This window comes from Onychostoma macrolepis, chromosome 02, assembly GCF_012432095.1.
Source record: "Onychostoma macrolepis isolate SWU-2019 chromosome 02, ASM1243209v1, whole genome shotgun sequence".
NCBI lineage: Eukaryota > Metazoa > Chordata > Actinopteri > Cypriniformes > Cyprinidae > Onychostoma > Onychostoma macrolepis.
This window is the reverse complement of record NC_081156.1, coordinates 33,407,723-33,421,776: the sequence shown is the minus strand read 5'-3', so window position 1 is coordinate 33,421,776 and position 14,054 is coordinate 33,407,723. Positions and strand designations below refer to the sequence as shown.

Sequence of the window (14,054 nt, the reverse complement as noted above, 5' to 3'; positions counted from 1 at the left end):
GCTCCTGGTCTTATTTTGACTGATTTGTCCGTTATCATTAATGTTTGTCTTCATAATCTTTAATCAAAATTGTATAATTTGAATAACTCTCTAATTACGTTTTGGCTGACATCACTAGTCCTTTTAGATTTTTCGACAAATATTTTCATAGAAACACTTGTTCATTTGTTCAGTTGATTCCCCATACATCAATGCTTCTACATCTTATTTTTTTCTCATTGAATTTCTTGTTTCACTCAGAAGTAAAATGGTCACCAAAGGGACCGTTCATTAATCACAGGTCAATCCATTACCACCAATGTTCTCCGTTAAAGTTTCTGCACTTAGTCCAGGTTCGGGAGGAAACCAGTCCATGCTGTTCTGCTGCTGAGTAACTTTCACGCAGTTTAAATCTTCCTAACATCATTTTAGCATCTGTTGCACTAATGCGGTGTAATTTTGTTACAGTGGATATTGCCAAACCCCCTCCAGTCTTTGTGTGGATCTGCACAAAAGAAGCGCTGCATTGCCGTTCCTGCGAGCGATAGTATGACAGCTGCTGTCAGCAGGGCTTTCACAAAGACACCATGAAAAATGCAAACCACACTGCAGAGAAAGATCCAGAGAGCCGGCATGCACAAAGACACTTTTGATATGGAAGCCCACAGGAAAGAAAATTACAAAAATGATGCCTTCTGTTTCTCCTAGACAGCAATGAGATTAAAGGAAGAGAAAATGGAGGAGTCTCCTACTTCTCAGATGTAGGAAAATGACCCCAGTAATCTCACACATCTCAACTAGAGTTTCAGAAGAGATCTCAACAAAGTCAAATGTTTTTCATCAATTTTTTTCCAAATGATCCGATCTGCTATTCACATTCATTTTTAACATTTACTCACCCTCAGTCCATTCAATATCGAGATCAGATTTGGAGAAATGTATGAAATACTCACCAATGGATGCTCTGCAGTGAATGGGTGCCGTCAGAATGAGAGTCCAAACAGCTGATAAAAACATCACAATAATCCACAAGTAATCCACACCACTCCAGTCCATCAAGTAACATCATGTGAAGCCAAAAGCTGCATGTTTGTAAGAAACTAATCCATCAAGAATGTTTTTTTTTTTACTTCAAATCATCACTTCTAGCTAAAATACAGATCATAATCCATAATAGCACTTCCTCAAGTGAAAAAGTCAATTTCCTGTTGTCCCTCACATCAAAATCCACCAACATATTTGTTCAGAACTGTTTTGGACTGTTTTTGCTTGTAAACGGTGCTTAATCTGTGCATATTTCTCTCCTGATTCAAACAAAATGACCTTTTCACTGGAGAAAGCAATATTATGGATCGATTTTAGCCAGAATTTGAAGTTTAAACATTTTAATGATGTATTAAACATGCAGTTTGTGGATTACTTGCATTACTTGTGGATTATTGTGATGTTTTTATCAGCTGTTCGGACTCTCATTCTGACGGCACCCATTAACTGCAAAGGATCCATTGCTGAGCAAGTGATGGAATGCTACATTTCTCCAAATCTATTCGCACGAAGAAACAAACTCATCTACATCTTGGATGGTCTGAGGGTGAGCACATTTTCAGCATATTTTCATTTTCGGTTGAATTATTCATTTAAGAGAGTAAATTCGAATCAAATACATTTCTCCAGGAGTGTGAGACACAATGGAAGTAAGTATTTAGGAAAATCTTAAAATGCACACACACTCACCCATGCAAATAACCGTAGTAAAAACAAGGTACAGTGGGACCAGAGTGTGCTGCATGTTGCCTGGATCTTGCCAATGGCATCCTAGTATTGAAGATGATTCACATTGTGACCTAGACAAGGATCTAAAAATAGCCCGGGTTCCTCCAGCGTGCTTCCCTTGGGTACTAATGGAGAAAACCGCCTGCATAGAACGTGACTACAGTGATACCTGCATATAAATGAATGCATCTGTATAGCTGTGATTGCTTCTTACTAACATATGATGCTCCTGAATCCAGTCAGTGCTAGTGAATGTTTACAGAGGTCGATTTCTGTGCCAGCTAGATTAAGTATTGTCACTCCGAGGGCAATTAGACATCAAAACAGACAGAAGCTCAGGATGTGTTGGATGCATACTGGATAAATGACGTACATAGACCCTGAGCTGAATTATTAGTATGAACACGATTTCCATGCACCGTAACTCATGAAATAACAAAAAAACAAACGCTGATCACAAATGAAAATGCTTCTGATATGTTGCTGCATTTTGTATTGAGTGCAATTATCAACCGCAGCACTGCAAAGATAATCAAAATTAAAATAATTTTTTTTCTGGTGCAAAATAAAGTGTGAAACTGAAAAAAAAGTCATGAAAAAAAAAGAAAAGCAACACATTGACTAAACATGACGTTGATAGACTGAAATTGTGTTTTCTCGTAAAAAGTACTCCAATAATCTGTTTGAAAATTAATTTTATACAGTGTAGCTAGAACTGTCATATTGCAATATAATATGTAAATGTAAACAATATGTCAGTGTAAACAGTATGTAAACATATACAGAAAGATAATGTAAAAAATTATTCGTATTGTAATATAAGTTAGTACTGTATGCAAATGTAAATGATGTGTAAATGTAAAAATGTCTTATTTAAACATGCAAATGCATATAAAGATGAACTATTTTCTAGTGCAAAATACATTTTCATTTATATTGCAATATAATATGCAAATGTAAACCATATTTAAATGCATAGAAAGATGAAAGAAATTGTAGCTGCCATATTGCAATGCAATTTAATATGTAAAAGTAAACAACAATGTTTGAGAACATATTTAAGTCTACATTTGGATGGCTAGGTCAGCAATTACACTAAAACTTGTCTTTTCTTTCTTTTTTTTTTTGTAAATATATTAGTGGAGTATGTTTTACAAAAAAAATAAATAAATAAAAAGTCATGCTTAATTAAATGTGTTACTTGATGTTTCTCTGTAATTATGACATTTACTGTCAATTTCTGAGATAAAGATTCTACACCAATTTTTTTGTATTTGTTTTTCCTGTGGTGCTTGCTAATATATTCACAGTCATCTACTCCACACTCTGTCTAGCTCTTCTGAAATGTTTTCCTTGTCTTTCACAGCTCTATCAGTCAGCAGACAGCAGCTTTGATGGAGGAAGTGACATGGTTATGACAGACGCAGCAGCTCGATGCTTCCTGTCCTGCAGCTAGAGACGCCAGCAAACAGAAGCAGGATTAGTCATCGTTAACTCCTCCTCTGTCCTCACTGGCCCTTCACCTGCTCCATTTTTCAGATTACTCATCTTGAGGGGCAATACATTATTCAGACCGAATACGAGAAGGTTTTTAGTGGTGATGTATTATTAATCAAATGTAGAGCTGGTGAAAAACTTGCTGTTTTGTGCTGCTTCTTGATGTAAAAATTAAATCACTTTTAACTATAAACAAACTGCTATTAGTCACTGAGGTCATATACAGTGGTCTCCTAAAAATATCTGAACGTTATTGTCATGTATATAACAAAATATCAAAGCAAGTGTTATTCATTTCAACTTGAGGAGAGCCGACTTCATATGTCCACTAAAAATCACCAAAACATTTGATTGAAATGATGAAGAAAATGAAAGTTATTTTGGAGAAGCAGCATTTGAGATGCATACAGGCACTGCATTAGATATGAAATGTCAAAGAATGACATTCTGGCATTTTTAAGTGTCCAAATACTGTTTGGAGTTATTGTATATTCAGATTTACAGTAATAGTTTTCACCGCTGCAGATGCCGGGGCAATTGTATCGCTCTAGCAAAAAACAGCAATTCCTAGAGAATTCCGGAAGGTCTTTATATTTGCAAGAAAGTCTTAAAATTGTGTGATTTTGGGTCTCATCACACGATTTTAAGACTTTCTTGCAAATATAAAGACCTTCCGGAATCCTCTAGGAATTGCTGTTTTTTGCTAGAGTGATACAACTGCCCCGGCATCTGCAGCGGTGAAAGTGTCGACTTCAGCACCTACTGGAAAATCAATGCCGCAGGCTGATTCTGCCATAGTAAATCTCTAGCTATTATGCAATGAGGTTAGAGCTCAGTTTTATGTCCAAGAACTTCTGTCGGTCAAACACAGGGAAACATGATTCGTTTTTCAGTCGCAGACAACAGACAACGCCATAAAAGACAAGGAGGAGGAGCTACAGAAGAAGTACAAGTGTTTTGAGGATGAGCAGATGACAGATTTTTCATAATTGGCTGAACTATTTCACCTATAAGGCGGCTCGGGAAAAAAAAACTGATAGCAAGTTTAAAATCCGATGCAACAGTGAGTGATTTGGAGATTGGGAGGAGAACATTGATGCTGCCAATTAGCTAATGATTCTCCTGCATCAGGTGCTGTTTACCACATCTCCACAGGAACGCTAATTAGATGCACAGAGAGAGAGACAAGTACAGAATCAAAAGAATGATTCCTGGAGAGAGGACATTTGCTACACTATAATCATTTTGAATTTTTGCAGCTGGAATAATAAAAGCATTGAAGTAATTTACCCCAAAATTTAAATGTACTCATCCTTAGGTCATCCAAGATGTAGATGAGTTTGTTTCTTCATCAGAACAGATTTAGAGAAATGTAGCATTCCATCACTTGCTCACTAATGGATCCTCTGCAGTGAATGGGTGCCGTCAGAATGAGAGTCCAAACAGCTGATAAAAACATCACAACAATCTACATCGACTCATCAATTAATGTCTTGTGAAGTGAAAAGCTGTGTGTTTATAAGAAACAAATTCAGCATTAAGATGTTTGTCTTCAACTTCAAACCAAACCAGTTAATAATCCAACACTTCCTCCAGTGAAAGTCCGTTTCCTGTTGTCTCTCACATCAAAATCCAGCCACATATAGGTTTGTAATGTTTTTGGACTCTTTCGCTTGTAAATGGTGCTTGATTTGTGCATAGAGGATAGAGGACTCATATTTTAGCTGGAAGCAATAGTTCGAACATCTTGATGGATTTGTTTCTTACAAACATGCATCTTTTGTCTTCTCGAGATGGACTGGAGTGGTGTGGATTACTTGTGGATTATTGTGATGTTCTGACGGCACCCATTCACTGCAGAGGATCCATTGGTGAGCAAGTGATACATTTCTCCAAATCTGCTCTGATGAAGAAACAAACTCATCTACATATTTAATGGTCTACGGCTGAGTAAAGTTTCAGCAAATTATCATTTCTGGGTGAATGGTTCCTTTAAAACTAAAACCCACTCAAAGCTACAAGAATTTGAACTACCGATCTGTAGATTAAGCCCATAACTCAGAATCTGTAAATTCAGCACACTGATTAACTGTGCTTTTTAATAATATATTAAATTATTTAATGGGAAAAAATATATGAAGCGGTTTGCATTTTTACCAGGAACTCTTATTGCAACGATCAAGCTGTTCAGTCCCCATTTGAACCATTATTTTTTATATGCTTTGTCAGATATGCTTTGATGTACACTATGCATATCACTGGAATAACAGCTTATTAATTTATTTGATCTTAGTCTTGCTACTGCACGATGATGGCAAAGTATTTCATATAAAGAAATCATTTTATTCGTGCGTGAAAGCCCAAGCAAACTCTTGCATGCATTGCCCCACATTTGCCGAGTGGGAGTGTGTTTTGGTGTGTCATCGTTCAGTCTGCAATGCAGAATTAGAGTGTGTAGGCAGACTGCTGTACAGTAGGGTGCTTAGTAACCTACATTAGGAACAATATGTACAGTGCCAACCAACCCCGCATGGCTTTAACTGTACTGTCATTGAAGCATGCTTAGAATGCAAGTCATTTAAGTATGGATGGATGGCGTTTTAATATGTGATGCACTGCAATGCATCGGTGCAATAACGGTGCCTCATTAAGCCCTAGATTTTTGCAATCACTGTTAATATTGTCTTCTTGCATCCCATACAGCAGGTTGCCATGGTTTCATCATGCAAAACACTGTAACACTTCTGAACACATCAATGGCATTGATTGATTGATTGGTTGCTGCGCAACACATGTAGCAGAGATGCAGGTTTGCAAAACACAATGCATACTACATACCGCATCACAGAGACAGTCAACTAGTATGCAACCTTACATTATGCATATGGTTATTAGTATGATTTTGAAATATGATTCTTACCTGGATCGATGCCTGCGAGACGAATCGGATTTGCAAGCGCAATAAACGATGCACCAATATTTGAAAGATAATTTATAATCTTTAAAACAATGAAAGCAATTATACTACCAGTAATCTGTCAATTCAACCCGCTAATGTCATTTAATCGGATTCTGCAGAGCAGATGAGAGATGTTTGGCATCCTCATTCTAATCTAGATTTACACCTTTTGAAATCAAATTAAAGCAAGCGCATTCAGGTGCAGAGAGATCAAAGGATGCATCTTAATAAAAGCGATCCAGTGGCATCCAGAGTTCAGCCGCGGTGAAAGGCAGAGGAGGGCTGCGCCTCTCAGCATCCTCACGGCTGGGTAATTATCCAGCCCAGTGCCCTTGTTTTCTCCTGCAGTCGGGAACCATGTCTTGGTTCGTGTTCTGTGTGACTGACAGGAGATGTAACGAACTGCAGGGCTTCCTTCAGTGAGTTCTGACCAATGCAGCGTCTGCTAGTGCTGTTGCTAAGCCCAGAGGAGTGAGAAAGCAAACGGGCTTCTACCTCAGGCATCACGTATAAACACATGCCATGTAGAAATTACCTTAAACGAATTTCTGACAGTAATTTTCGTGTCTTTCTAAATAAAAATGACTGTATTATGTTAATGCATAATAATCTAATAAATTATGACAATATTAAATGTTATAATATATATATATATATATATATATATATATACACACACTTATACAATATATATATATATATATATATATATATATATATATAGTGCATGACGAAAACTAGACATTTTACTATTAATATATTTATTATAAAGGTGTATACACCTTTTCATGACTGAAATGTTTTCATGTTCTTTGTGTTCATATATTAGCTCTTCAGTTTTTCTTATTATAATTATTGTCATTATTCTTATGATTCTTATTACATTCTCATTACTGTAATACAGCAATTTAAATCATATTGACACGACTTTAAAAAAAAATTCAGATAAATTAAAGACGATACAACCCTGGTGTGGAATTTTTTTACATTTATTTCCCTCTAGACATTATACAGCAGGAGTCTTCAGCCTTTTTCTCACCAACACCAACAGAGAGATGGAGCTTAGACCCAAAGTACTGTTGCACTGTAAGTCTGGCATTTAATAACAAACACATACATTCATGTATTTACATGCTTTATGATCTGTACATTGCAATCATTGCTGTTCACTGGCAACTGTCTAACATTGGCTAACATTCTTCAAAATATCTTATATAACAGAAGAAAATAAACTTTTCATTTTTGAGTAAAATATTCCTTTAAGTGAAAAATAACAAATTTTTAGCAGGTTAGAGAGATTCACTCAATGACTAAAATAGACTTTGTCTAAAAAATAGAATTGTTGTAGTGTTCTGTTTAGAACAAAAACAAACAGTAAAGTGCAATTTTAGGGGAGTTCTGATTTGTGATGTGCAATATTTCAGCATTAAATTAAAGTTACCATCCTTGCTTTGTTAAAACTCCTAAGTGTTTGGCAAATTTTACATGGCGATTTTTAATAAAATAATCAAGTATCACTTAATTGTGTACTATCACTCATTTTCATACTCACTATACTACAAAGCTTGTAATGTGACAGATCTCCCCTATTTGATATGACAACAATTATTTACACCCAGAACAATTAGATTAGATTTCTTAGCAGTTCTGAATAGTCTCTATGTGCTCGGTGAGGTCTGATCCCAGGTCAATTCTAATTCTATCTGAGGAACTGCTCCAGATGGCTCCTCCTCCTTATCTATGTAACAACTGGGTCTCCGTATGCACAGTTGTGCTCGATGGCGAGATTGTACCAATTTCCTTTCCCTCCCTTATAGGCACTGGTGACAATCCTGGCCCAGCCTGACTCTCCCTATAAAACACAAGACAAACAGTTTAATCACAGCGACTTACAAGCAATTCCACCAGAGAGAAGCAGAGAGAGTGAAGGTTTTTGAAAGCTGAATGACATAATTTTCTTTTTTTTTTTCTTGAATCCACAGGTCTTATGTGGTTGTTGTAAAGCTGAACAGATCAGACCAAAGCCCTTTGAAGGCCGCTGTAACTCTACTAACCCAGAACTCGCCCCAGGAGTTTCTGACGATCCAGTATTCGTTCCCGTCCTCTGTGATGCTCCAGCCTGCCACTGAGATGATGTGATTCGGCATAGACAGAATGTGAAATTCAGCAAAAACCCCTCCATCATATGCCTCCAGGCCTTTAGTGGCCATTATTGCACAGCTACAACACAGAGGAACAAAGAAACTGTTCTGACACAGCTGCAAAGTTCATTGGTATTGCCAAAATCAAGCTGAAATTTGATTAGAGCCTATCTAATATAGCTTGAATTGAATTAATGTACCAGCTGTAAACTGGTGCTATTTTAGTATCACTGAGATACTATTATAGTTTTTATTATTATTTTGAATTGGGTTTTATTCGTAAATCTTCTGTTTTTATTTGAATTTCAGTTTAAATTTTGTTTTTTTGTGTTTTTATCTTTTTTTAATATGTCTATAGTTTTTAAAAAAAAATTATTATTATTTTTATTTCAGTTTTAGTTATTTTAGCTCATTGTTAAACTAAATGAAAATGCTAAATATTGCCTTAACTTACCAATACAAAATAAATGTAATGCATTTTTTTATACTTCATTTAAAGTTTATGTCAAGTACCGGTTTTTACGGTTTTAGTTTTAGTTAACTATAATAACCCTGCTGTAAACAGCCCACTGTTAATGAACTATAGCCAAATACTTTATATCATTTGCATCATATTGATTTTGCTGCCATTGAGGCCTAAGAGTTGTAGCTTACTATTTTAATTTATATTTAGCTCAAAATATGGGCTGTAGAACCTGCCTGATTGGCCCATTTTTGTAGATCTCAGCCTTCATCCGATCTCGTCCTGAGACGTCTCCATAGTCTCCAACTTTCCACACGGTGTAGTTTTTAATTATAGAGCATGAACCGAAGAACGAGCATGTGCCACACTGATTAAATGAGTCACATTCTACAGAAAAAAAGTCAGAGAAGAAAAATAAGACATAATATTTAAATCCACCACAATCTGCAAACTGTTATAAACTCAGAGTTTACATCTTGTAATTCTTAATTCTGACTTTTTTCTCACAATTGTGAGTTTATACAGTATCTCACATTCACTTTTTTTTTTCTTCTCAGAATTGCAAGTTTGTATCTCACAATTCTGTTTTCTTTGAATTATGTGTTTGTATCTTGCATTTCTGGCTTTTTTTTTTTCTTAGAAATGCGTGTTTATATCTCGCAGTCCTAACTTAGGTCTCGTTTATAAAATGTTGGGCCTAAATTTGATCTTACGATATCACACATATGTGTGAATGATAGAATGAACGTACACACAGAAAACACATGTACGCCTCTCTTTCAGATGTGAAATCTATGAATCGCAAATGATCTTGAACTTGCGTGCAACCGAATAGATTCAGTTCTCTGCCTTGTAAACAACTCCTAATCAATGTCATTAACATATAAAAGATCACCAGTCATCGTCCAAATCCTTTCATTTAGAACAGCGAACTGCAAGAACAGCTTAAAACCTGCAGTACTCGAACAAGAGAAAGTGTACGTCTGCTTGCTTTTCCACGTCAAAGGCAGTTTTTACAAATATGAGCAATGGCGTGGATTTAAGTGTACGTATACTCTTAAGATCAAATCTGTGTGTATGCACACTTTATAAATGAGGCCCCATATCTCGCAATTCTAACTTTGTATCTCACACTTCTGATATTTTTCTTAGAATAGCGAGAAAAGTCAGAATTGTGCGATTTAAAAAGTTACAATTAATTTTTTTTAATTTTTTTAAGAGTTTGGTATCTTACTTTGATTTCGGGCCTGATAATTATTGCAGGTCTCGTCAGGAATGCCGTGCTCATGTGCATAAGCATATACACCCATGTGATCTCCACCGTAGCACGAGCCTGCCCCGCCACAGTCAATCACATTCTGCACTGACAGGTAAGCAGAAGGCCACGCCCCTTTCCTCTTGATGTTGATGCGATCTGAATTAAAGACAGAAAAATGCATGTGTTTGATTTGAATTTTCTGTACTCTATTGTACTGTACTGTAGTGTCCTGAGTCTGACCTGCGAGTGCGCTGGTGGCGCCCATGGCCCAGCAGGAGCCGCAGTACTGTGGGATGTGTTGGTTGCGTGTGATGCTCACATAGTTTTTGCCATTAATGTTGCGCCAGTCCCAGGAGGCTGGGAGATCGGAGACGTTTACATATTCATGAGGCCGAGGGTATGTCCTAAAACATGCATGAATTATTATTATTATTATTATTATTACAGAACCAGTATCATTTCAGCTCAATAAATGACAGCAGAAGACACATTGTAAACATCAGGTTAAAATACAGTTAGTGCCTTTTAGATTTGATATAACACCTCATAACATCTCATTGCCTTCCTAAATGCCCTGCCTCTTATCCTCCATGTAAAAGGTGAAGGTTACAGGCTACTGAACAAATTTTCTTTTACTCAAATTTACTTGAGAATGAAATTTGATTTAGGTTTACTTTTCTTACCCCATTAACCACCAATTTTCTTGTTTTAAACTCAGAATTTTGATACAAGTCTTGTAATTTTGCTTCTCAAGTAAATGTATCTCGATTTAAAAATATTTAGATACTACGTTTCTGTTCTTAAATACACTTAATGTTAATTGGTCATTCTACAGAAACGTCCACTTTTCTGTCCCTAGACTTCACAGAAATATTACAATTGAAATACACATTAGGGTTACAATTTTTTATATTTTAAAATGAAACAATATGTTATTTGAACAATTACACCTTCCTGAGCCATCAATGTGGCATTATTTTTTTTTTTAAATTAATTATATAGAATTACAAGTACCACAAAACGTCTCGTCCCCACAGCCATGTACAGCGGGAAAGTGCTTTATTTTGAGGTCAAAAACAGGATTAATACAAAAGTCTATTCATAACTATCAAATACATGATATAAATGGCATAATAAAACAAAATGCCAAATAAATATGATAAAATATATAATGAAAACAGTGGTCCCCTGGAGTTGTTACCGCTTAACAACAGTCTTTTATTTTGAAATAAAAAAATCACACTGATGACATCACTCGACTTCCTCCTTCCTGTTTTCTAAACATCTATGAAAAAAGGCCCATGTTTAGTCCACTGTTTCTTTTCAGTTATGAGACATTTTCTCATTTATCTCATGATTTCATATGAAGCTATTAGTTGATGTCACGGGTATGACCTATTTATTGTTAGGGAATTGTAAAAAAAAAAAAACTATAATACAAATGGATTAAACTACTTAATTTAGTGAGTATACCATGATTGACAACATGTGGCTTGATACCTTGCAGCAGACATTTTGTAAAATGCATTTTTCATGAAAATTGTCACTGGTGTTACTGTACTGTTTTTGTCTGTCACATTAAATAAATAAAACATAATCTCCTTATTTCTTGCATTTTCATTATTTTTCTGTAACTCTGACTACATGTGCTGAAATTTTCTTTTTAGAAATAATATTTCATAAAAACTTTTAATATTGCTAAAGAAGGTAACACCAGTGACAAAAAAATTATACATGGGGTCTTGAAATAATTGCACAAAAAAAGCTAAAAAAATAATAATAATTAAGCTGTCATTTATATGTATTCATAAAGTAAAAGGGTAATCTAATAATCTGGTCTAAGTTTAAATGTTAAAAAAAATAAATAAATATTTAAGACATCTTGCCATGTGGGCGTTTCTGTAGAATGACCCTGATACATTCTTTAGAAAATGAGATCTAGGTCATTTTGATTCTCAAGCAAATGTATCTTAATTTAAGAATGTTTAGATACTTGTACTGGATCAGACAAAAATACTGAAAAATATATATATATTTTTTGGCAGTGAGATTACCATATTTACATAGAATAGATATGCATGGTTCCAAGTTACTATAATGGTACATTCAAAAAACATGGTTTTACCCTGGTGCATGTAAAAACAAAAAGATGATAGTACCATAGTAGATGAGGTAGCTGCCCACATAACATGGTAAAATACAAGATACTGAAATCGTACTTATCCAAAAATTGCCATATACTGTACGTTTTGTAAGTGTTATTGTTATTGCAGCTAAAACATATACAAATGAGATATATTCCCATACTTAATAAATGGTGGTCTGTGGTCCTTCATTGGTTTGTAGCATGAATCTGATAGTTGCTGAACTTCAGTAAATCCTCTTGTGTGCAAAAACAGACTGAGCAGAAATAAAAACCAAAACACAGCAGACGCCATGATGAATGTTTACATCTGAGTCTGACGCATTAGAAAGAGTTTTAGCGCCCTCTAACGTTACAGCAGAGTACAGTAGAAAATACATATTTGTATTTTTAACTATATCAATGAATTGAAAACAAGTTAAAATGCTATTTAAAAACCCATTGCATAATGTTTTCTGTTACACAGAAAACAGATCCAACCTACAGTAAATACATCGCAGTTTAATTTCACAGTAGTTTTATTAAAGAAGATGGAACAGCAGTCTGCACATCAGTCTTAAAATGTTTCATAATACTTCTGCAATGGCGCTACTGAGTACATTTGTCTCCAAAGGTGTTTAAAAGTGTTTTAAGATTCATTTATTTTAGAGAAAGTTCATTCTGAGTTAATTAAAACCATTTGAGGACGAGCTGTTGTTTATTTGAAATGCTGTAAAACACAAATGATTTATATCCAGAATAACTGTTTGGTTTAGTTAGTGTTTACAGTAGAACTTATTTATTTTGAAAGACTGAAGTTGTAGTGATTCATTCTCACCAGAAGGTGCCACTAAAATGCTTTGAAATACATTCTTAGTATTTCAAGTGCTTAGTATCTTACTTAGTATAACAGTAGTGTTTTGGTATATGTTGTATCTTAATATTTAGGGTTAGGGTTCATTTTATTTGACGTGCGTCGTTTTTGGTTAAGATTTCTAAAATAAATTATACAAATTTACATTAAAATGTTTTGAATCAATTTTGGAATAAAATTTAAAAAATTCAAATTTATATAAATGTTCAATTTAACAAGACAGTACATGTACAAAAGATAATGTCAAAATTAAGTTTATAGATGTTAATAATATAAATATTATTTATGAAGAAAAATATTTAAAAGTATTTAAAAATGAATGGAAGTGTAAAATTATTAAATAAATTATATACATTTTCAGTTTAACAGGACTGTACATGCACAGTAGGATCATGACAAAATTAGGTTTATAAAAGTTAAATTAAAAAAAAGAATACATTAAAAACTAATAAATACAAAAAACATTAAAGAAATTATTAAATCATATGAATTTTGAATTCAAGATCAAATTTTTCAATTAAGTTCAGGACAGTACATGCATTTACTGGTAGTATGAAAATACTACCAAAAATCTACCAAAATATGTTTGTGAGTGTTAAGGTTAGGCTGTAGTAATTATAATTAAATTAAGCACACAATAATTCAATGATAGGTCCAAATGTTTTAAACAAATGTTTTCGAAACCATCTTCATAAAGTGATTAAAAGTTTAAAGCTTTGTGTTTGTCTACAAACCTTTGACTGGACTAGTGGCTTAATTAAGCAGAATATAAGTTCATCATGATGCGTGTTTGGAGTTTCTTAACAGGAAGTTTGCGTCTGTCGTTTCTTGATCTAACTTTTATGTAATGAAATTATGGTCAGTACTCATAAGTGTGGGAAGTTGTTTAATGATCAGAGTTTGTCCACTCAGCAGACTGTGTGGACTCAGATTGCCATGTGATTCAATTTGACGTCGTTCTCTCGCTTCCACCTGCACTTCATCATAT

The 14,054-nt window shown here is 34.6% G+C and overlaps 2 protein-coding genes across 2 annotated transcripts in view; both read right to left on the bottom strand.

Annotated features, from left to right (window-relative positions):
• The window catches only part of abhd8a (abhydrolase domain containing 8a), a 17,174-nt gene extending 10,576 nt beyond the window's left edge, over positions 1-6,598 (bottom strand). Inside the window, exon 1 of the mRNA XM_058796761.1 lies at positions 6,170-6,598. The gene's annotated coding sequence lies outside the window, so the exon portion shown is untranslated. The remainder of the gene's footprint in view (positions 1-6,169) is intronic.
• A 583-nt stretch (positions 6,599-7,181) lies between these two features.
• On the bottom strand, positions 7,182-12,527 carry LOC131524351 (cathepsin Z). The gene is made up of 6 exons (XM_058751400.1): positions 12,378-12,527; positions 10,311-10,474; positions 10,047-10,226; positions 9,049-9,199; positions 8,263-8,428; positions 7,182-8,060 (listed from the first exon to the last, which is right to left on the bottom strand). The coding sequence occupies exons 1-6, from the start codon at positions 12,506-12,508 to the stop codon at positions 7,947-7,949; spliced, it is 906 nt and encodes a 301-aa protein (XP_058607383.1). The 5' UTR covers positions 12,509-12,527; the 3' UTR covers positions 7,182-7,946.
• Between the last annotated feature and the right edge of the window lie 1,527 nt (positions 12,528-14,054).